We start from the raw sequence: 23,228 nt of genomic DNA, 5'->3' as shown, positions 1-23,228 counted from the left end.
ATTTGACGAACGCCCTTGTGCAGCAGACCACCTTTGTGAACCAACTCCTCGAGCGCATCGAGATGCAGCGTGCCCTAGATGAGGTGTCCCGAAGCAGGACAAAGGCGGAAGAACATGACTCATTCCAATGACGTCCTGGCAAAGAGTTGTTCAGCCCGCCACGAACTGAGCATTTGGGTAGTACTCTCGTTTGGGCCCTCTAGGAAATGTTTTCTCCTGCCTAGATGCGTAGAGAAGCGTTCATTTGGCTCACGAGTCAATGTGCATTCGAGGTTGGGTCTATACTTCGAAGAACACTCAAGACCTTTCGGAAGAAGCGTCTACACAAGGCTAGGCCCATAAAGAGATTCTTCTACGAGGCAACGGAGTAGGCAGTCGCATGACGCACAGAGAAGAGCACGTGAGTAGCCCAGCTCAAGTTCCACTGGCAGTCACCGCCAGGCGCAACAGCGAGCAGCATAATTAGAACCACGTACACCGTGACCGTGGTATAGACGAGCAGGACATGCTGAAGAGCAACATGGACTAGCAGGTTAGCATCGGGGGTAGCTGAAGGCTCCGCTACCCCACCAGCGCATTGACACTACTGACGTTGCCCTCCATAGAATGTGGCCAACCTAAGCAGGTCACCATTTACAAATGAGATCAAGTGGATGGAGCCATCGTGGAAGTTCAACCCACCACATTTCATCTGGTTTAGGGGAGATAAAGATTTGGACAAGCACTTGATGCATTACCGAAGTGCCATGACCTTCTACACCAACAATGATGATCTCATGTGCAAGATCTTTGCCATAACGCTACAAGGCAAGGCACAAGACTGGTTCCACACCCTGTCGCCACATTTAATCCGGAACTTCGATGAACTTTCCCTGGTTTTCACTAAGGAATAATCGTCTTACCGCTCGATCAAGAAGAGGTTTGACCACCTTTTCAGCATGAAAAAGGATCCGAAAGAGTCACTCTGCACTTATGTCAAGAGATTCAAGGCGAAAAAGGCAAAGATCTTCTGATGCAATGATAGCATTGTATGTTTAACTTTTCGAAAATGACTCCCAGCAGATTACCCACTTTTCGAAGAATTGATTATGGGTGAGAACCCGTCCCTGACAAACTCTTATGCTTTGGCACAAAAGCACTCCCTTTGGGATGAAGAAAAGTGCTCCTATAAGCCGCTTGAGAAGCTGCGCAAAGACGCGAAATCGACTCAAAAGAAAGTAAGCAATAAATTTCTTGATAACAAAAGCAAGCCAGGTAAGCAAATTGCATTCACGATTCACAAATTCATAACTGGATTTAATCAATTCATATTGTATATAAAATCATGGCTTCAAAATCTCCCATAGCTAAAACAAGTTTAGCCTCTCATGTTCACAGCAAAAGAAACAAAATTGAATTTAAACATTGAAAACCAAAGATTGATTACACCTAAAACGCCCAATGAATCAACTTGGATGCCCTACACGTTCAAGCTCCTCTTTCATCTTCTCCTTGCTGTGGCACAGAGGTTAAGGGATGATTTTGGATGTGTTTCTGGGTTAGGAATGGATTTGGGTTGGTAAGGGGGTGCGGCAAAGAAGAGGAATGGTGTGTGGATGTGTGGTTGAAAGTATGAATGTATGGGAATGGTGGAGAATGAATGTAGGATGCGGCAGAGTAGTGGGACAAATTAGGGGTGTGTACCGATGATGTGTGGTGTCATTCTCCTTTAAAGGGTGTGGCAAAGGTTTGTTAATTAGCCAAGTATCTAAAACCCTAGGGAAATAAGGTAAAGGTGCAGCAAGAATCCAATGAGAAAAGGAAATAAAGTTTTATTAATGTCAAAGGATTGTTATTCTAAAACTACTAGGAAAAAGACTAAGTCAAAGTCAGAAATTAAAAGGAAAGGGAATATAGGGTGCGGCAAAGGCAAAGGGAAAGAGGAAAGGTGGTGAATTAAAAAGGGAATGTGATTTGGTGTAGAAAATATGAAAGGGAAGGTCTCCTTTGTACAGTAAGGAAGGAGAATGGAAGGGGAAAGGGAACGGTGGTGCGGCAAGACTAGAATGGTGCAAGGAACCTTTGGTTGTTGTCCTAGAATGCATAGGAAACCTTCAATGTTGCTGGAACTTAGGGACATTTAGGATTAGGAAAGGTCAAACCAAAATAGGAAACCTTGGCTTACCTTTCCTACTTCAAGTAAGAATCCTCATTTGAGTAGGAATCCTTCTTTGATTAGGACTCCTTCTTTGATTAGGACTCCTTATCTCTTCAAGTCTTCAATTTCGTCCATTCCTTTTGCTCCATACATATGCTATCCATTCCAAGCCCAATTTTGCTCCAAAAGGCTCCAAAATGCACCTTATTGCTTCATAAGGCCTATGGACCTACAAGCACACGAAAATAGCTTAAAATACTAAAATAGCTAAGAACTAATTAAGTAAATGCAAGGAAACAAGCTAATTAAGTCATATAAATATGCTCTTATCAAACTCCCCCACACTTAGCTTTTGCTAGTCCTCGAGCAAAAATGAAACAATCAAAAGAAACAAAACACAACTAGACCTTCCAACATTTGCCTCAGGGATTTCCAATGCATGTGACATGTTAAAAATCACTACTCACATAGATTTTAATCATCCTTACCCTCAAGCACACACTTAATCACAGTCACCACTTACTAGCTCGCATTTAATCAAATTAAAACATGGTTTTGAATGTAGTAACATGCCTTAGAGAATTCACTCAATTCCTTACCAGGTGCTCTCTTATTTTCACATAAGAATTTCTGACTACACTCCCTACACTAGGTATATGTGAGAAGATTGATGTAAACATGAAAACTATTACTCACATATGTTATAACAAAGAAAGCACTTTTCTGGAATTATTAATGCATGTATATATATATATATATATATATATATATATGATCTTATGAATGGAATGCCATTACTTAGATGCGAGAACCAGGAATACCATATGCTCATAACAATTCCAAACTCCACATATCGAAATACACAACACTAATGATAAAAGTTGAGGGTTGTAACGGGGCTAAGGGTATTGGCTAGCAAAGAAAGGTAAGGATAAACAAACATTCTTAAATCAATAGTAAGCAAAGTAATGAAGTTGACACTTAGAATTCACTTTTGAATGCAAAAATCAACTCTTAAACACAAGGGAAGATTCATGCAACACTTAGGGTCAAATTCAAACTTTTGGACCCTTTCTTCAACAACCAACACATGTGAGTTTATTCTCACTTATTTTTCAACACTTTTTCATTCTTTTCTCAACTTTTTTTCTTTTCTTTTTCTTTTTCCATGAATTTTTCTTTTTCAACACTTTTTCATTTTTTTCTTCACAAACACACAAACTTTGAAAACCCTTCCCCCACACTTGTTTTTCTGCAAAATCAAAAGGAATTCCCTCTAAGTCATGCTTTACTATGCTTTAAGAACAAGGGTATGGGAAGTCCTAATCTAGGCTAGGTCGAGGTAAAGTGGGTCAACAAAGAACATAGGCTAAACAATGGCTCAACGGGGTTTAAACCTACAAAACATGTGAATAGGTTGGCTTTTTGGCTCTGGTTCACTAAACAACTTCATCTTGTTATGTGTTATGCAAATCAATGTTAAGCTTTGAATGAAATGGAAATGAGATTTGGAACTAAGTGATAAAACGCCTTCTAAGTAGTAACCAAGCAAGGAATAATGAGATCATGCAACGACTTTAGAAAACAAAAACATCACAGATTAATAACTCTCCAAAGAACGTTTTAGGCTCAAGTCTCTCAGGGATGTAGCGTTAGTTTGAGTTCCTTCCTTCAAGCATGTTACAAAAACTGATTTTTCCTTTATGATTACATGTGAATTCGTAAACTATAACTATAACCAAGCATAAACCAAAGAGTATATCAAACATCCATCCATGTTTGTAACTTTCTTTAACAGTCATGCAATTAAAAACCAAATCCTCATCATTGTGTTGGAAGGTACCCTAAGACACAAACAAACACACAAAAACAACTCTTTTTGGTATTTTTCAAAACTTTTTTCGATTTTTTTCTTTCTTTTTCAGTTATATGACACAAAAACACTTCAAAACATACTAAAAACACTTAAAAACAGTGAGTAACAACATTAGAAGTGATAGGTGAATAAATTCCATGAAAATCATGCAAAAATAGCTTGTTTACCCCTCCCCCCCCCCCACCACACACACACACTTAAACCAAATATTGTCCTCAATGTTGCAAGCATAGACTCACACAAAATCAAACAAACAAACAACTAACAAAGCATGGAAAAAGAAAACAGTAAAGAGAAGGGTTTAGGAATGCAAATTTGGTTTTGGAGTGAGAAGTCCATTGTTCCTAGTGGAATGCATGGGTTGCTTTCCCAAGAAGCACTTACTTTAACGTCTTGCAGCCGGACGAAACTTCTTTCTAGGCTTTGATAGGGCCCATGACAGTGAGTGGGATTTCTTCCACAATTTGCCCTACGCCACTCTCATATTATGGCTTCAAACGATGCCTGTTCACCTTGAATTCGTCGCCGTTCCTTAAGCTTTTAACTTGGACTGCACCATGGGAAAAAACATTAGTAACAACAAATGGCCCAATCCACTTAGAACGTAACTTACCAGGGAACAAAAGTAGACGAGAATTGAAGAGCAACACTTTCTACCCAATGGTGAATATCTTGCCACGAATCATCCTATCATGAAATGCCTTAGTTTTCTCCTTGTAGATTCGAGCATTCTCATATGCATCATTTCGGATTTCCTCAAGTTTATGTAATTGAAGCTTTCTATGAATTCCAGCTGCATCAATGTCCATAATGAATGTCTTGATAGCCTAATGTGCCTTGTGCCCTAATTCTACAGGGAGATGGCAAGGTTTCCCATAGACGAGCCAGAATGGGGACATCCCAAGTGGTGTTTTATAGGCCGTTCTATATGCCCATAGTGCATCCTCCAAACGTAGGCTCCAGTCTCTCCTTGTTGGTCCAACGATTTTTTCCAAAATTTGTTTGATTTCTCTATTTGAAACTTTGGTTTGACCACTAGTTTGAGGATGGTAAGGCGTGGAAACCCTATGCTTGACATTGTACTTTTTAAATAGCCCCTTAATGGTCCGATTGCAAAAATGGGAGCATCCATTGCTTATGAACACCCTCGGCATGCCAAATTTGGAAAAGATGTTAGCCTTGATAAAATCTGCAACCACTCTAGAATCATTAGTATGGTGGCTTTGGCTTCCACCAATTTCGACACATAATCAACGTCTAGCAAAATATATGTAAAACCATATGAGGGCGGAAAGGGTCCCATAAAATCAATACCCCATACGTCAAAGATCTCCACATTAAAGATGGGAACCTGCGGCATTTGATCCTTTGCACTAATGTTTCCTGTTCTTTGACATCTATCACATGTTAAGCAAAACATTCGAGCATCCTTAAACAATGTAGGCCAATAAAAACCACTCTCTAAAACCTTAAGGGCCGTCATTTGGGTGCCAAAATGACCCCTACATGCATAACTATGGCAGAATGCAAGAATTGAATTAAACTCAGAATTGTGCACACATCTACGAATAATTTGGTTAGGGCAATACTTCCAAAAATATGGATCATCCCACACATAAAATCGTGCATCATTCCTAAGTTTGTCACGTTGGGGTTTAGTGAAAGTGGTTGGAAATCGTTTAGTAACCAAATAGTTCACCAAATCGGTATACCGAGGTTCACTTACCTCAATGGACAACAATTGCTCATCCGAGAATGTCTCTGAAATAGGGAGAGAGTCCTCTTCATGCACCATACGGCTTAGGTGGTCAGCCACCACGTTTTCACTCCCTTTCTTGTCCCGAATTTCAATGTCGAACTCTTGGAGAAGAAGTATCCAGTGGATAAGTCTTAGTTTGGCCTCCTTCTTTGTAAGCAAATATTTCAAGGCTGCATGATCAGAATAGACAATCACTTTAGTGCCAATTAAATATGAACAAAATTTATCTAAAGTAAAGACAATAGCAAGAAGTTTTTTTTTTCCGTTGTGGAATAGTTCAATTGAGCGTCATTTAAGGTGCGGGATGCATAATAAATGACGTGTTGCTGTTTGTTCTTCCTTTGGCCTAAAACAGCTCCAATTGCATAATCAGAGGCATCGTACATGAGCTCGAAAGGAAGGCTCCAATTTGGTGGAGTGATGATGGGGGCCGAGGTTAGTGATTCCTTGAGACGTTTGAATGCCGTTTCACATGCCTCGTTGAACTCAAAGGCCACCTCCTTTGAAGCAATCGACATAGGGGTTGTGCAATCTTCGAAAATTCCTTGATGAATCGCCTATAAAACCCTGCGTGGCCAAGAAAAAAACGTATCTCTCTAACCGAAGTAGGAGAGGGTAAGGGGAGTTATTGTCTATCGTTGGCCTCTATGGTAGAATCAGTCGGGGGCTTGAGAGGCGGTAGTTTACCCTGTGGCGGACGCACAAGATCCACTTTAGACTTATCGACCTCAATGCCTTTTTCAGAGATTATGTGAACCAAAACAATACCTTGTTGAACCATAAAATGACATTTCTCCCAATTTAACACAAGGTTTGTTTCAATGCAACATTTCAAGATTAAAGTGCGATTATCCAAGCAGTCATCCAATGAAGCACCAAACACACTAAAATCATCCATGAATATCTTAATAATCTTTTCAACATAATCAGAGAATATACTAACCATACACCTTTGAAACGTGGCAGGAGCATTGCATAAATCAAATGGCATGTGTCGATAGGCAAATGTACCGAAGGGGCACGTGAATATGGTCTTTTCTTGGTCATCCGGCGCTATAACAATCTGATTATACCCATAATATCCATCAAGAAAACAATAAAACACATGACCGGCTAACCTTTCTAACATTTGGTCCGGAAACGACAAAGGAAAGTGATCCTTCCTTGTTGTGGCGTTGATCTTCCAATAATCAATGCACACTTGCGAACCAGTTTGGATTCGGGTGGGCACAAGCCCGTTCTCTTCACTTTTCACAACCGTTACTCCAGATTTCTTAGGAACAACTTGGACCGACAAAACCTAATGGTTATCAGAGATGGGATAGATCACTCCATAATCAAGTAACTTGATTATCTCTTTCTTCACAACTTCCATCATAGGAGGGTTGAGTTGGCGTTAAGCCTCTTGAGATGGTTTAGCCCCCTCCTCTAGAAGTATGCGGTGCATGCAAGTGGTAGGACTTATTCCCTTAATGTCAGCCAAGGTCCATCCAATTACAGTTTCGTGCTCTTGTAACACCCTCACCAATCTGTCTTCTTCTTGTGCTGTGAGTATGCTTGAGATGATGACGGGCAACGTCTCATTATCTCCCAAGAAGACATACTTTAAGTGACTTGGTAACGGTTTAAGTTCTAGGGAAGGTGGCTGCACCATTAAGGGAAGTAACTTATTAGTAGAAACTAAATTGGAAATTGGGATTGAAAGTTTACCAAATTGTAGTGGTAGTGACTCAAGGGCAGCAACCATCTCGACCACCTCCTTACTAGGATGCACGACAAGGTCTTCTTCACCAAAATCAGCAGGGAAGATCAAGTGATTAACCTGCACCAAAACATCCTCCAACACTCCCTTTGGATAGGCTTTAGATCTATCAGCTAATTGAATAATTACACCATCATTTTTTAGCTCACCTAAGTTCATGGATGCATAAATTGAATAGGGCATGACATTTATTGATGCACCTAAGTCTAACATGGCATGTTCGAACTTGGTATTTCCAATAACACAAGGGATAGTAAAGCTACCTGGGTCCTTGCATTTAGGTGGCAGTTTGCGTTGCAAAACAGTGGACACATTCTCACTTACCCTTACTACTTCTTTGTTCAACATTCTCCTCTTGGTTGTGCACAACTCCTTCAAGAACTTAGCATACTTCGGGACTTGTTTGATAGCATCAAGGAGCGGGATGTTCACTTGCACTTTCCTAAAAGTGTCCAAAATGTCCTTGTTGCTTTCCTCATTTTTTGTTTGCATGAATATGCAAGGAAATGGTGCATCGGGTGGAATAGGGTTAGAATTAACACAATTTGAACCCAACTTACCTGTGGTGGACAATTTAGGGGTGCTAGGAGTGCACGGCAAGGTTGTTTCCTTCCTTGCTGTGGGTATATGTTGGACATCCTCCTTTTGTTGCAGCTTCTCGTCCTCCTTTTGGGCAGATTTTGATGGTTGGGGGTCCGTTCCAATTTCTTTTCCACTTCTTAACGTAATGGCCTTGGCGGATTCAAATCCTCCCCTTGGATTCATAACGGTTGTGCTAGGTAATTTGCCTTGCTTTTGAATTGCCCCATGAACTCCGCCATTTGGCCCATTTGTTTCTTCAACTCATCCACCTCCTTAACTTGATTGAGCATTGTTTTGGTTTGATTTTGTTGCCCCTGCACCAAGGAGGTTAGTAATTGAACAATTTGATCATTATCCATGGATGTACCTGAATTGGTTTGAGTAGGTTGTGGTTGAGGTTGCGTTGGTGCGTAGGGCCTTGGGTATATCCCAAGGGGTGGTGGCTGAATTCCTTAAGGTTGTTGAGACTCATTCCATTTGAAATTTGGGTGATCACGCCATCCCGGATTGTAAGTGTTGGCATATGGATCATATCGGGGCTGATTCGGGCTTTGGTAGCCAATGATGTTTGCACTTTCCCATTCACCATTCTCAATCAATTAAGGACACTTATTAGATAGGTGGCCTTGAATGGAGCATACGCCACACACACTTGGGGAAATTTGTTGCGTTTTGCATTATTCCATAAACTGTGAAAACATAGAAGTAAGGTTAGTTATTTGAGATTGCAAATCAGAAACGGAACTTACCTCATTTACTTGCTGCCGTGGAAGGTCTCTCTGCCCAACTCCTTTATATTGTTGAGTGTTTAACGCTCGGTTAGCAATCAAAGTCTTGGCTGCCACGGGTGTCTTATTAACCAATGCACCTCCCGCTGAGGCATCTAACATTTGACGTTCAATGGGAAGAAGTCTTTCGTAAAAGTATTGAATGAGCAATTTTTCCTTCATTTGGTGTTGAGGACATGAAGCAACAAGACCTTTAAAACGTTTATAGTTCATAGTATGCAGGGAAGGACACTCCTTGATTTTGCTGAATACCACTAATTATTTTGCGTAGAAGAATGACTCAAGAAGTTGGGAAAAACTTCTCCAAGAACTCCCGTTTCATGCTTTCCCAAGATGTGGCAGTTCCGGGAGCTAATTCATATAACCAATCCTTGGCCTTTTCCATGAGAGAAGAGGGAAAAGCCTTCATTTTTAGAATGCTCCCATCAACATTCACAGGGGTCATGCTTGAACGAACAACCTCAAACTCTTTCAAATGTTTATTAGGATCTTCCATGGACAGCCCATGAAACTTAGGAATATGGTGCAATAGGCTAGACTTTAATTCAAACTCGTCGATCTTGTCTTGGGCCGCCCTTGGATATTGAATGCATAAAGGCACGACATTATCTAATCCTGAGGCCAAGAGTTCCTTGATTGTTCGGTTATCGGCTACCATGATTGGTTGTTCCTCAACAACCTTTTCTGCCGTGGGTTCCCCTTCTTCCTTAACTACAACTTCTTCTTCAATCTTGAGACCAGGGTTAAGTGGATTGGTCTCTTGCTGATTTCTCTTCCTTTTCAAACCCCGCTCAAAATCGTTGTCAAAGTTAAGGATGCTCTCAGGAATGGATTGAGAACTACAAGTCATAAACTACTACCTGAAACAAGAAAACAAAATAGAATCAGAAACTAAAACAAAACAAAACACACGAAAATAAAATAAAAAGAAACAACGGGGGATTAGCAAAGTTGCTAATCCCCGGCAACGGCGCCAAAAATTTGATGCGATGTAAAACAAGCACACAAATTAAAACCTTTTTTGACAATTGTAGTATGTGTATAAGTAGGCATCATTCTAAACCGGGGATTAGGAGGGATTGCTAATCTAAACTAAATTGACCTAATAACATAAAAACTAGACTCTAAAACTCTAACTAAGGTTATATGACTCAAACAACCATAAAAGACTCAAAATAGCTTCAAACAATCAAATTGACTTAAGACACTCAAAATGACTTTGAACGAAAATTGATTTGATTATGACTCAAGACACTCAAAAACACAAAATAACTCAGATTCTAACCTAATTGACACTTAAAACAAAGGGGGGGGGGTTTTGGTTTTGACGAATTTGAACTAAAACAAGACAAAAACTAAACTAGACAAAGTTTGGTAAGAATTTGGATTTCTAGATGGTTTGTGGGCTTAGCTAGAGGTTCCTTATCCACACATAACTTATATGAACATGAATCGATTTCCAGTTACTCTTTTGTTGAATTATGAACGACAGTGCCCTAGATTAACCGTGTCAATCACTAATTAATTTTCAAATTTTCCTTTAGTTATTGCATTGGATGACATCATTCGACAGCCCAAAGCATTCTTCAAAAGTTCCCTACATGACATCATAATAGAGATACAATCAAAGATCAGTACGTTCTATGAAAATCATAAGCATTGACAAAGCATTCGTAACTATGACATCATGATACTCATGCAGGAATTTAACTTAACGCGATCGTGACTAGCAACCTTCACTACTTGTGAATATAAGTTCCTAACTATTATGTAAAATTCCTTTATATTCTAGCATCAAATTCATACATACAAACTAAGTGTGCACCCTTAATCAACATACAAGAATAGGTTCTGAATAAAACAGTTAAGCAAATTGCATTCACGATTCACAAATTCATAACTGGATTTAATCAATTCATATTGCATATAAAATCATGGCTTCAAAGTTTTCCCTAGCTAAAACAAGTTTAGCCTCTCATGTTCACAACAAAAGAAACAAAATTGAATTTAAACATTGAAAACCAAAGATTGATTACACCTAAAACGCCCAACGAATCAACTTGGATGCCTTGCACGTTCAAGCTCCTTTCCTTTCTTCTCCTTGCTACGGCATATAGGTTAAGGGATGATTTTGGATGTGTTTCTGGGTTAGGAATGGATTTGGGTTGGTAAGGGGGTGTGGCAAAGTAGAGGAATGGTGTGTGGATGTGTGGTTGAAGGTATGAATGTATGGAAATGGTGGAGAATGAATGTAGGATGTGGTAGAGTAGTGGGACGAATTAGGGGTGTGTACTGATGATGTATGGTGTCATTCTCCTTTAAAGGGTGCGGCAAAGGTTTATTAATTAGCCAAGTATCTAAAACCCTAGGGAAATAAGGTAAAGGTGCAGCAAGAATCCAATGAGAAAAGGAAATAAAGTTTTATTAATGTCAAAGGATTGTTATTCTAAAACTACTAGGAAAAAGACTAAGTCAAAGTCAGAAATTAAAAGGAAAGGGAATATAGGGTGCGGCAAAGGCAAAGGGAAAGAGGAAATGTGGTGAATTAAAAAGGGAATGTGATTTGGTGTAGAAAATATGAAAGGGAAGGTCTCCCTTGTGCGGCAAGGAAGGAGAATGGAAGGGGAAAGGGAACGGTGGTGCGGCAAGCCTAGAATGGTGCAAGGAACTTTTGGTTGTTGTCCTAGAATGCATAGGAAACCTTCAATGTTGCTGGAACTTAGGGACATTTAGGATTAGGAAAAGTCAAACCAAAATAGGACACCTTGGCTTAACTTTCCTACTTCAAGTAAGAATCCTCATTTGAGTAGGAATCTTTCTTTGATTAGGACTCTTTCTTTGATTAGGACTCCTTATCTCTTCAAGTCTTCAATTTCGTCCATTCCTTTTGCTCCATACATATGCTATCCATTCCAAGCCCAATTTTGCTCCAAAAGGCTCCAAAATGCACCTTATTGCTTCATAAGGCATATGGACCTACAAACGCACGAAAATAGCTTAAAATACTAAAATAGCTAAGAACTAATTAAGTAAATGCAAGGAAACAAGCTAATTAAGTCACATAAATATGCTCCTATCAAACTCCCCCACACTTAGCTTTTGCTAGTCCTCGAGCAAAAATGAAACAATCAAAAGAAACAAAACACAACTAGACCTTCCAACATTTGCCTCAGGGATTTCCAATGCACATGACATGTTAAAAATCACTACTCACATAGATTTTAATCATCCTTACCCTCAAGCACACACTTAATCACAGTTACCACTTACTAGCTCGCATTTAATCAAATTAAAACATGGTTTTGAATGTAGTAACATGCCTTAGAGAATTCACTCAATTCCTTACCAGGTGCTCTCTTATTTTCACATAAGAATTTCTGACTACACTCCCTACACTAGGTAATATGTGAGAAGATTGATGTAAACATGAAAACTATTACTCACATATGTTATAACAAAGAAAGCACTTTTCTGGAATTATTAATGCATGTATATATATATGATCTTATGAATGGAATGCCATTACTTAGATGTGAGAACCATATGCCCTAAACCCTACAAACACACGAAAATAGCTTAAAATACTAAAATAGCTAAGAACTAATTAAGTAAATGGAAGGAAACAAGCTAATGAAGTCGCATAAATATGCTTCTGTCACTGAACATTTGTATCGACGAGGATTCTAGGCAAATCTCAATATAGGTGGCTATCTCTGAGGGTATAATCCTTAGCCACTCTATTGTACTTTACTTATGCTCTGACATCAAGTGTGGAATGGGTTTATACCGGCTCCCTAGCGCACTCTTATATTTAGGCACTTTTTAGGTTTAAATTCACTCACATTTTCCACATCACTACACTTTATGGCTTTGTCACCTTCTAGGTGTCGGGCAGCACAGCTCGATTCAGAGTCCTAGTGGACATTTTGGGTCAGGGTGTGTCACGGGTGGTTAAGTTGGGATAGGTAGTGGTGGAGTCGCTCATTGGCCCGACTTTGAAATGTTGATATTGTGTCAAAGTGGGTTCCCTAAAAACTGATTGTTTCAAATGTGAACAAGATCCTGAACTGGTGAAGAATATTATGATGCTTGAGAAAAAAAAAGGGGCCATCGAAGTAGAATTAGTTGCACATACGACCTACTAAAGTTTAGTCACACATGATAGGAAGGTGAAGAATCTCACATTGGACTTCATATAACAAATTAAAACTTATATAAATAGAATAAGTCACACTAAATGTGGTCCCACTTGCAGGCATTTTGTTATAAATTTCAAAGCATGATGAACTGTGTAAGTGGTTAAATTGAGACAAGATGTAATTAATAATACACAACTTACTTGACTCTTAAAACTTGACAAACTTTGTCATAAACCATAATCAACTACAAAGTAAAGAAGTACATTCTTACCTTCTGTGTACATATTCAATTTCTTCATTGACACCCTAATCAACCTTAGCCTACCGTTATTAGAAATTTGGTCTCCGTAGCATTATCCATAATCATAAACATTAGCTAGCCTAAACCATTATGGTTATAATGCGACCTAAAATACACTTCTTGTTTGTTCCATTGCTAAAGAAGAAGCATTTGTGCTAAAAGGTCTGCTATAACAAGTGAAAATTTACCCATATCTACATGTAAGTATTTCCAAAGGACGAAATGGGTTATGCTTAAAGACAAGATACTAGGATGAGGGGGCATGGTATGAAAAGTAACCGCCGGGAAGAGACTGACCAAAAATAAGAGGCGAACCACCATCACACATTCACCTTTGACCTGCCTTGGATTAGATAAGATAATGGAACTTCTTCCACGTGTCAAGGTCATAGTGGTGCCTAGTGATAAGGCTTGCATTCAAATTGGTCCTCTGCTTTATGTGGTCTATATGCTCTAATGTCATCATTTACATCATCTAGTGATATGACATTGCTAGTCGGAGCACTATTTATAGGAAGGGAGAATATGAGTTATGCATCTTTCAACCAAGATAAGTAAAGCACTCTAGCAAAGAAGAGAAAGCATAGAAAGAGAGAGAGAGAGCAATGGCTTCCTCCATGATTTCCTCTGCTACTGTGTCTACAGTTTATGCCGGCCGTGCTGCCCCGACTCAAGCCAGCATGGTTGCTCCTGGCCTCAAGTCATCCTCAGCTTTCCCTATCACCAGAAAGAACAACGATATTACCTCTATTGCAAGCAATGGAGGAAGAGTGCAATGCATAGTGGTATGAATTAATAGATGCTACTAAATTACTAATTCCATACAATTGTGGTAGTGTTATAAAAGAACTCTAAAAAATAAACCCAATTATATTATTTGGATTGAGAGAAATAGAAGTATATGAATTGAGTGAAATTAAAAAAGATTCAATAATCAGTAATTAGTAATCGGATGATTCAAGAATCGTTCATTCAAATTAGATCTCAGGATTGGACAAATTATTCATTAACAGAAAAAAAAAAAAAAATGCAAGATCTGACTGATAGAATAAACACAATCATAAATCAAATAGAAAAAAAATTACAAAAGACAATAAAAAGGGATTTATAACTTCAGATAGAAATTTGAGTTCTAACAAAATAAGTTATGATGATAAAAGATTTAAACTTGCTATTTAAGTGTGATTATATAAATCCTAAATTAGATTTTATTCTAGTTATTCTTCTCTATTAGGATTTGTATTCCTTAGAGGAGAAGGATAGGGGTGGGCACAGGCCGGATAGAGTGATTTTGAGTTTTGGAAGCGGACCTAACACCCAACCCATTTAAAATGGGGCAATTAGGGGTGGGTCCACGGGTCCAACTCTTTTTCTTTTTTTTCTTTTTTTTTTTTTTTTTTTTTTTTTTTTTTTTTTTTTTTAACTGCATAGCAACACAGACATGTTTTAGAAAATTACAAAACTTGTTTCACAAGCTTTTGTGCACAGAAGCTGTTTATGAAAATTGAGGATGCACTGCACATCAATTCTTATATATACACAGATACACATATTAATAATAGCCATTGCCCATATCTAGTAATGAGCAATGATAGAGATCCTAAATTCTTGTGTTCCTTACATACCTGAGAATCGAGAAATGTACAGCCAGCCAGAGCAACTTCTAAAGCCCTAAACTCAAAGGGCAAGTAATCAGGTTAAATGGTTTGCATCACCTTCGGGTGTCGGCCTTCACATGGCCATCTCGATGTCCCTCGGACATCGGGATCGGTGCATGTCAATATCATTTATCTTGAAGAACAAGATAGATTATTTCTAAGAACCAACTACTTCCATCAAAGAAAAACTAAGCATGATGTACCAACTATGAGCACAACTCACCTTTGCTCATTTGAGATGGCAGGTCTGGATGGAAATTCAACTTTTCGAGCTTCAATAATTGTGTCCTCCCGTAGTATTCGTTCCTGGGTCTGATCATGCCCAAAAGGGCGTCTTCCAAATAGCATTTGGTATAACATAATACTTGCTAACCAGACGTCAACCTGCTTTCCAAGAGAGACCGTGTTAAAAAAAAAAGGAGTTTTAACAAAAAGTCCACGATACTGTTCACTTTAACGAAAAACCACATTTTTACACTAAAAGTCAATTCTGGTACTATTCACTTTACCCTTTATTTTGTCCTTATCAATAAAACTCAAAGTTTTCAAGCCCTTTTCATTAGTTTTCCTTAAAAAAAAACCTTGGGACCCAAGTTTAGGAGAATAAATGTCAGAGGAGAAACAGTTTGGCTTTCTGATAAGTTCTTTTCCAAATAATAAGATTATGGGGACACCAATTGTATTTGTAGTCTAGTACGCGAAGAAATTTACATGCCCAGACTAGGCTATAGGAAAATTGATATAAAACAGAAAATTTATCTATAAGGTACAAATTTATTAAAGTCACAAACCTTCGATGATGTAAGAGGTGTCTTGCTGAGCTCGAAGCATTCAGGAGGTAAATACCTGCAATAAGGAATTATTAAATATTCTGCTACTTAAACCAAATGTACAAAAATGTCAAGGAGAAGAACCTAGGAATTGAGAATCCATAACAAAATCTACAAATCCTTAAAAAACCCTAAATCCCTAAACCGGAAATTCACATAAGTAAAAAACCCTAATTCATAATTTCCTAAATGTTAGTAGGATGATGATTGCTGGCAGTGTTCTCGACGGCAGTGATGTGTTGTTGGTGGTCGTGATGGCAGTGAGGTCGTCATGGTTATGGTACCTAGGTTCTTTGGGATGTCATACATGAAGAGAGATAGGTGGTGCCTTTGTGGTGGTTGAGACGACGGTGAGAAGAGTACGTAGTCGGAGTCGGAGTCGAAGTCGCAAGGGTTGATGTCGTCAAGAAGGATATGACAAGAGTTGATGGTCTGGACTGGAGACTCTGGATTCTAAGAGAGATGGAGCAACAGAAGAGTCCATTTGATCCATTATATGTAGAACAGGTCGGTTTAAGGCCCCGTTATTCTAAAAAATAGGACTTGGCTCGCCCCTAAAATACACACGGCCCGCTTATCCTCTAAAGAAATTGGACTCACCCCGTACCCACCTTGTTGTCTACCCGGCCCAACCCCTCGAGAAGGATTTCTTCTCTCCCTTATTACTATAAATAAAGGCACCACATAGGGGAATAACACATTCTCTCACAACCGTACAAACACATCTCTCTCTCTCTCTCTATCTATATTTTCTCTGTGCAGCCGGCCCCCTCTCCTTGTCAGTTAAATATAGGCCACAACAGTTAGTACATTTATTTTACATTTGAAAACAATAGTAACCAAATACATTTTCAATAATTAATTAGTACAAAAGTTATTACATTATCTGTCGGTATATAATAAATTATTATTAACAGTTTAATAAATTAACATATCAAACTAATAAATATGCTTGCAAATATATATGTATACTTTGATAACTTCGGGTCATATCCTTTGCAAATTATAGAATTTATTTCCAAATTACTTATATGTATTTTTGTTTAACTTGGCCGAAATAATACTAATGTTTGTGTTGTTGTTTTGGCCAACAAAAAGGTACTCACCGAAGTACAATGAATTTATCAAATATATTTTGATGAAAACAGGTGCAGTCTCCAGTTGGATTGAAGAAGTTCGAGACCCTCAACCTTCCTCCTCTCTCTCCCGAGTCCTTGGCCAAGGAGGTTGACTACCTCCTCCGCAACAACTGGGTTCCCTGCTTGGAATTTGAGTTGGAGGTTAATAACTTCTAACACTATATATACATTTATATTGTAATTTGTTAAGTTAATTGTTTCCTAACTTAATCTTATTGAACAAAATTGTGGTACGTATATATAGACTGGATTTGTGTACCGTGAGAACCACAAATCCCCAGGATACTATGATGGAAGCTACTGGAAGCTGCCCATATTGGGATGCACCGACTCTTCTCAGGTGTTGAAGAAGCTGGAGGAGGCCAAGAAGGCCTATCCCAACTCCTTCATCCGTATCATCGGATTTGACAACGTGCGCCAAGTGCAGTGCATCAGTTTCCTCGCCTACAAGCCTCCAGGCTACTAAGTTGTTGTTGAAGTTTCATCATGTTTCTGTTAGGAGTATTAAGATCCTATGGCTATGGAATTGACATGTGTCAAGAGATTAGAAAGTTAGTTAAGTTTGTTGTGATTGTAGCTTAGAGTGCAAGCTAATATAGCAATTATATATAGCTTGTAATAAACAGTTGTAACTAATGATAAGGATCAATACATTTCCTCAGATTCCTTCTCTCTCTAAACCCTCTCAATCTTGTAATATATATAGCTTGAAATAAACAATTGTAACTAATGATAAAGATCAATACATTTCCACAGATTCCTTCTCTCTCTAAACCCTCTCAATCTTCTTCTTTTGTCTCTGCATAACATTTCTTATCGAATCCTTAAATGGTTTACATGGTATCATCGCCGGAACAAGCATAAAAGCTTGACGGTTATTTGATCTTGGTTTCATTTGCTTCCGTTGCATCTCCCATTTCTTTTGTACTACTGTGATTCTTTCTGGTAAATTTGGGTGCTTCGTCTTCACCCTTTCTTCTAATTCTACGTTCTACAAAGTGTACACACCAAGTGTTTGTGGTTTGTCCTTTGTCAACATTACTTCAAGATTTCGTCACAATATGCAACAATGGTGACAGCGTCTTAATTACAGATTCTCCAATCTCCAATCACTTCATTGATTTCATGTGTTTCCAGTCAGTCAACATGAAATTGGATGATACAAATTATTTAGCCTGGCATTTCCAGATGCAATTACTTCTAGAAGGCCATAGCATCATTGAGTTTATTGATGGTTAACACTCTGTCCAGCTCAGTTTAGTCAAGAATCTTCTGATAACTCTGTAGTCTTATCTGGTGATTCCTCCAAAAAGGTACCATCAGATGAATACAAGATTTGAAAGATGCATGATAAAGCATTAATGCAGTTAATCACTGCAACTCTATCTCTTGCTGTAATTTCCTGTGCCATTGGCAATACCAGATCCAAAGATTTGTGGACTTAGCTTAAAGAGCTGTTTTCTGCAGTTACAAGAACAAGCATTTTTCAACTCAAATCCGAGCTTCAAACTATAAAGAAAGGTAATGATTCAATCACACTATATTTGCAAAAAATTAAAGAATCAAGAGATTTATTGACTGCTCCTGGTGTTTTCTTTGAGGATGATGATATTGTGATTCTTACACTAAATGGTTTGCCTACTAAATTCAATACAATAAGATCTGTGATTAGGGGTTGTGAAACTGTGATATCATTGAAAGATCTTCGATCTCAACTACTTGCTGAAGAAACATTGCTTGAAATTGTGTCTACATCACCTGTGTTATCTGCACACATGGCACAAAACAATGGTTTTACTTCCACGAATCAATCTTTCTCCAACTCTGGTGGCAACCATGTTAGTCCCAACTTTAATGCATACAAGTCTTTCAACAACAACAACAAAGTCATAAATCGGTTCAATTTCAACTTCAATTTGACGTTTGGCAACAACAAGAATTTTCATTGAAGTCCTACTCCTGGAATTCTTGGTACATCACCACCAGGATCACAAAACTATGGCTTTCAGGCTCAAACTTGCCAAATTTGTGGAAAAAACAATCATCTGGCATCTACTTGTCGATTCAGGAATACAAATCCATCACAGGGATGTCAAATTTATGGCAAGAACAATCATCTTGTTGATATTTGCAGATATAGAAATACAGTTGTTTCTTCAGGTTGTCAAATATGTAGGAATCCCTATCACAATGCAAAAACATGTTTTTAGAACACTTATACTTCTCTAATGAATGCCATGCATGTTACCACACCTAATGGTCATTACTCTCAATTCTCAGTGCCATCTGCACCACCACAGCAACATGTTTGGTTTATTGATTCAGGTGCCAATAATCACATGACTTCAAAATTGAGTAATCTCTCATTGGCAACCCCATATCCATCAAATGAGACAATCCAAATAGCTAATGGTGAAGGTTTAGCTATCTCTCACATTGGTTTAACTCTCCTCACAACTCCAATAAAGCCTAATAAGCTTAATTCTATTCTTTATGTCCCAAAACTGTCTCAAAACCTATTGTCTGTGCATAAGATCTATTTGGATAATAACTGTTGGTTGATTTTCGATGCATTTTCATTTTGGATTTAGGACAAAGCCACATGGAGGATACTCTACAAAGGGCTGTGTAACAATGGATTGTACCCCATCATCTCACCAAGTTCTCATGCAGTCATCAATAAAGGGCAATCTGCAATTTTTCTTGGAAAACAAGTTACAACCAGTATTTGGCATAAGAGACTAGGTCATCCTTCTAATTCAATAGTCTTTCAAGTTTTAAGAACTTCAAATGTCTCTTGTGTTGCTTATAGTATACCTTCACAGTGCCAAACATGTTTAGAGGGTAAATTTAGTAAACTACCATTTTCTCTTTCAGTTGCAAAGTGTGTAAAACCTTTTGATATTATACATAGTGATGTGTGGGGCCATGCTCCTTGTGTGTCTTTAGAAGGATTCAAATACTATGTGACCTTCATTGACCATTGTACCACATATTATTGGATTTCCCCATATGCAATAAACGTGATGTTTCATCAACGTTTGTTTCCTTTTACAATTTCATTTAAAACTAATTTCATACATCCATAAAAACTCTCCAAAGTGATGGTGGTGGTGAATATATAAGTAAAGCATTTCAAAAGTTTGTTTCTGATAAAGGAGTGAGCCATCAAATGTCATGTCCTCATACACTAGAATTGAATGGGGTAGTAGAGAGAAAACACAAACATATTATTGAAACATCCATCACTTTGTTACAATCTACTTCATTACCATCCTTGTTTTGGTCATTTGCTTGTCAAACCTTAGTAGACTTAATCAACAAAATGTCATCCCCTACATTAGACAATAAATTACCATTTGAATCGTTGCATAATTCAATACCTAAGATTCAGCATTTGAAAGTATTTGGTTGTTCTTGTTACCTTTGGTTAAGACCATACAATAGCACCAAATTAGAACCCAGAACAACAAAGTGTGTCTTTTTGGGGTATGCATCCAAGTATAAAGGGTATCTTTGCTATGATGTATCTAGAAAGAAAATTGATATCTCTAGACATGTGATATTTGATGAGATAGAGTTTCCTTACCAATCTTTGGTTCCCAAACATTACTCTGTCACTACTACACTACTACCATCACTTATACAAACATCAATTCCAATACCAGACCACAATAATGTCCTTGTTTTGCCAGAACCACAAAATCACTCCACATTGAGTTCCTGACCAGGTCTTACACAAATAGGTTCAGCTCCTATACCTAGTCTCATGCCAAATACTATCATCAATCCAACTTCAGAAGACTCCACTATAATTCCAGTTACATTTTCAAGTTCAAATTCAGAAGAATCAACTTCCAGACAATCCATTGTTGCACCAAAAACATGGCCTTTGTCTCCTACACTCTCTGTGGTACCTGAATTCCAACCTGAATAACTGCACGTGGTTCTATCTATTCCTCCAATCAATCTTCACCCTATGCAGACAAGGTCAAAGAGTGGCATCTCAAAGAAAATTGCTCTACTTGCTGCTATACATGAACATGGAGGAGTAAATTTGAGTCAAGTTAAACCTACAACATATAAGTTTGCATTAAAATCCCCAATATGGCATGAGGCTATGAAAGATGAGATTTCATCTTTACACAACCAAGGTACATGGTCTTTGGTTCCTCTACCACAACACAAGAATTTAGTAGGTTGTAAATAGGTCTTTAAGATCAAGAAGAATGTTGATGGTTCAATTGGGAGATATAAAGCACGACTGGTGGCTAAAGGGTTTAATCAATAAGAAGGTATTGACTATAAATAGACTTTTAGCCCAATTGTTAAACCTATAACAATGAGATTAATTCTAGCTTTATCTACACACTTTGGCTGGACTTTGAGATAATTGGATGTGAAAAATGCCTTTCTACATGATATCTTGTGAGAAGAGGTGTACATGGCACAACCACCTGGATTTGTTAATACCAAACATGGAGACTATGTTTGCAGATTACATAAATCCTTATATGGATCTTTGGGGTTCAAATCCACATATGCAGATTCATCATTGTTTGTGAAAAGTGTTGGTAGTTCTGTGGTGATCTTGCTATTATATGTTGATGACATCATTATAAAGCAATCACTGAGGTTATCTAGTCTCTCAGTCCGGAATTTGATATAAAAGACTTGAGACCACTTCACTACTTTTTGGGGATCCAAATTATGCATAAGAAGGATGGCTTATTACCATCTCAGGACAAGTCTGTCACCAATTTTATAACCAAGTCTGAATTATTGCTGTCTAAACCATGTGCCTCCATGCTTGCCCTACAACAGATTGATCAAAGATGATGGAAGGCCTTATAACAACCTTGCACTATATAGGAGTTTGGTTGGTGCCCTCCAATACTTAACATTCACTAGGCCAGACATTGCTTTTGTAGTGCATCAGGTATGTCAATTCATATAAAACCCTATGGAGTCACATTTCATGGCTGTTAAAAGAATTCTTAGATACTTAAGAACTACTCAAGGTTGTGGTATTCATTATGTCAATGGTTCATTAGATGTCACTGCATATAGTGATGTAGATTAGACAGGGGACCCTAATTATGTAACATCAACCACTGGAATGGTTGTGTTTTTGGGGTCTATTCCCATTTCATGGTCATCTAAGAAACAAAACATTGTTTCTTGTTCATCAACTAAAGCTGAATATTGGGCTTTGTCAACTACAGCAGCTGAAATCGATTGGGTAAAACAACTATTGGTTTTTCTGCAGGTTCCATTTTCTGATAAACCACTCCTATTTTGTGACAACTTATCTGCAATAGCCCTTACTTGCAATCCAATTCAGCATCAACGCACTAAGCACATTGAGGTTGATGTGCATTTTGTTCGAGAGAGGTAGCAAAACAGTAACTACAAGTGTATTTCGTGTCTTCGAATGAACAATTTGCTGATAACTTACAAAAGGACTCTCTGCACCACTATTTCATACACATTGTGCCAATCTCAAGCTTAATTTCTCTGTTCCTGAGTTTAAGGGGGGATGTTAGGAGCACCAAGATCCTACGGCTATGGAATTGACAGGTGTCAAGAGATTAGGAAGTTAGTTAAGTTTGTTGTGATTGTAGTTTAGAGTGCAAGCTACTATAGCTATTATATATAGCTTGTAATAAACAGTTGTAACTAATGATAAAGATCAATACATTTCCACATAATCCTTCTTTCTCTAAACCCTCTCAATCTTCTTGTTCTCTCTCTGCATAACATTTCTTATCAAATCCTTAAATGGTTTACAACTACTTCGTCGTAATTAATATTGTTGTTGTATGTACCATTGTGACTCTTAGCCAAGGGTTTCGGTGGTTTGTTTAAGTTTGTACTTGATTAGGGTTTCAAGACCTTCGTCAATTTGTTTCTTTAATTTTCTTTCCCTTTTAATTTCGAGGCAATCTCTTTTGTTTTCGAATTTGGTTTTTAACGGATGCAGAATGATGTTTGTTGAGAAATTCATGAAATACATGATATCCGTATTTTATTTTTATTCGTAGAGATAATGTATTTATATATTGATCACATCTCGCATAAGATTGAAATTCATGCACACACTAACATGTATTTAAGAACATTGTTTAGTAATGTGATTCGTAAATAATATACAATTTTTTTTATTGTTTTACTATTAGCATTTTCTTCGAGTCTTATTGTTTTACTATTACAAAGTACAAATTCAAACGTTTTTTAAAACACATTAAAATTTTTAG

The 23,228-nt window shown here is 38.0% G+C and overlaps 2 protein-coding genes across 2 annotated transcripts; one reads left to right on the top strand and one right to left on the bottom strand.

The window, feature by feature from the left end:
• Nucleotides 1–352: 352 nt before the first annotated feature.
• On the bottom strand, nucleotides 353–9,006 carry LOC137740730 (uncharacterized). Its single transcript, XM_068480549.1, has 7 exons — nucleotides 8,866–9,006; nucleotides 8,323–8,430; nucleotides 7,271–7,417; nucleotides 6,974–7,072; nucleotides 6,460–6,835; nucleotides 5,740–5,942; nucleotides 353–508 (listed from the first exon to the last, which is right to left on the bottom strand). Exons 1-7 carry the CDS (start codon nucleotides 9,004–9,006, stop codon nucleotides 353–355), a joined length of 1,230 nt encoding a protein of 409 aa, XP_068336650.1.
• A 4,891-nt stretch (nucleotides 9,007–13,897) lies between these two features.
• On the top strand, nucleotides 13,898–17,587 carry LOC137740324 (ribulose bisphosphate carboxylase small subunit, chloroplastic-like). Its single transcript, XM_068480183.1, has 3 exons — nucleotides 13,898–14,129; nucleotides 16,981–17,112; nucleotides 17,216–17,587. The coding sequence occupies exons 1-3, from the start codon at nucleotides 13,950–13,952 to the stop codon at nucleotides 17,435–17,437; spliced, it is 534 nt and encodes a 177-aa protein (XP_068336284.1). The 5' UTR covers nucleotides 13,898–13,949; the 3' UTR covers nucleotides 17,438–17,587.
• The last annotated feature ends 5,641 nt before the right edge of the window (nucleotides 17,588–23,228 follow it).

Source organism: Pyrus communis, chromosome 7, assembly GCF_963583255.1.
Source record: "Pyrus communis chromosome 7, drPyrComm1.1, whole genome shotgun sequence".
NCBI lineage: Eukaryota > Viridiplantae > Streptophyta > Magnoliopsida > Rosales > Rosaceae > Pyrus > Pyrus communis.
The sequence above is the reverse complement of the archived record's forward strand: the minus strand, read 5'-3'. Positions and strand labels throughout refer to the sequence as shown.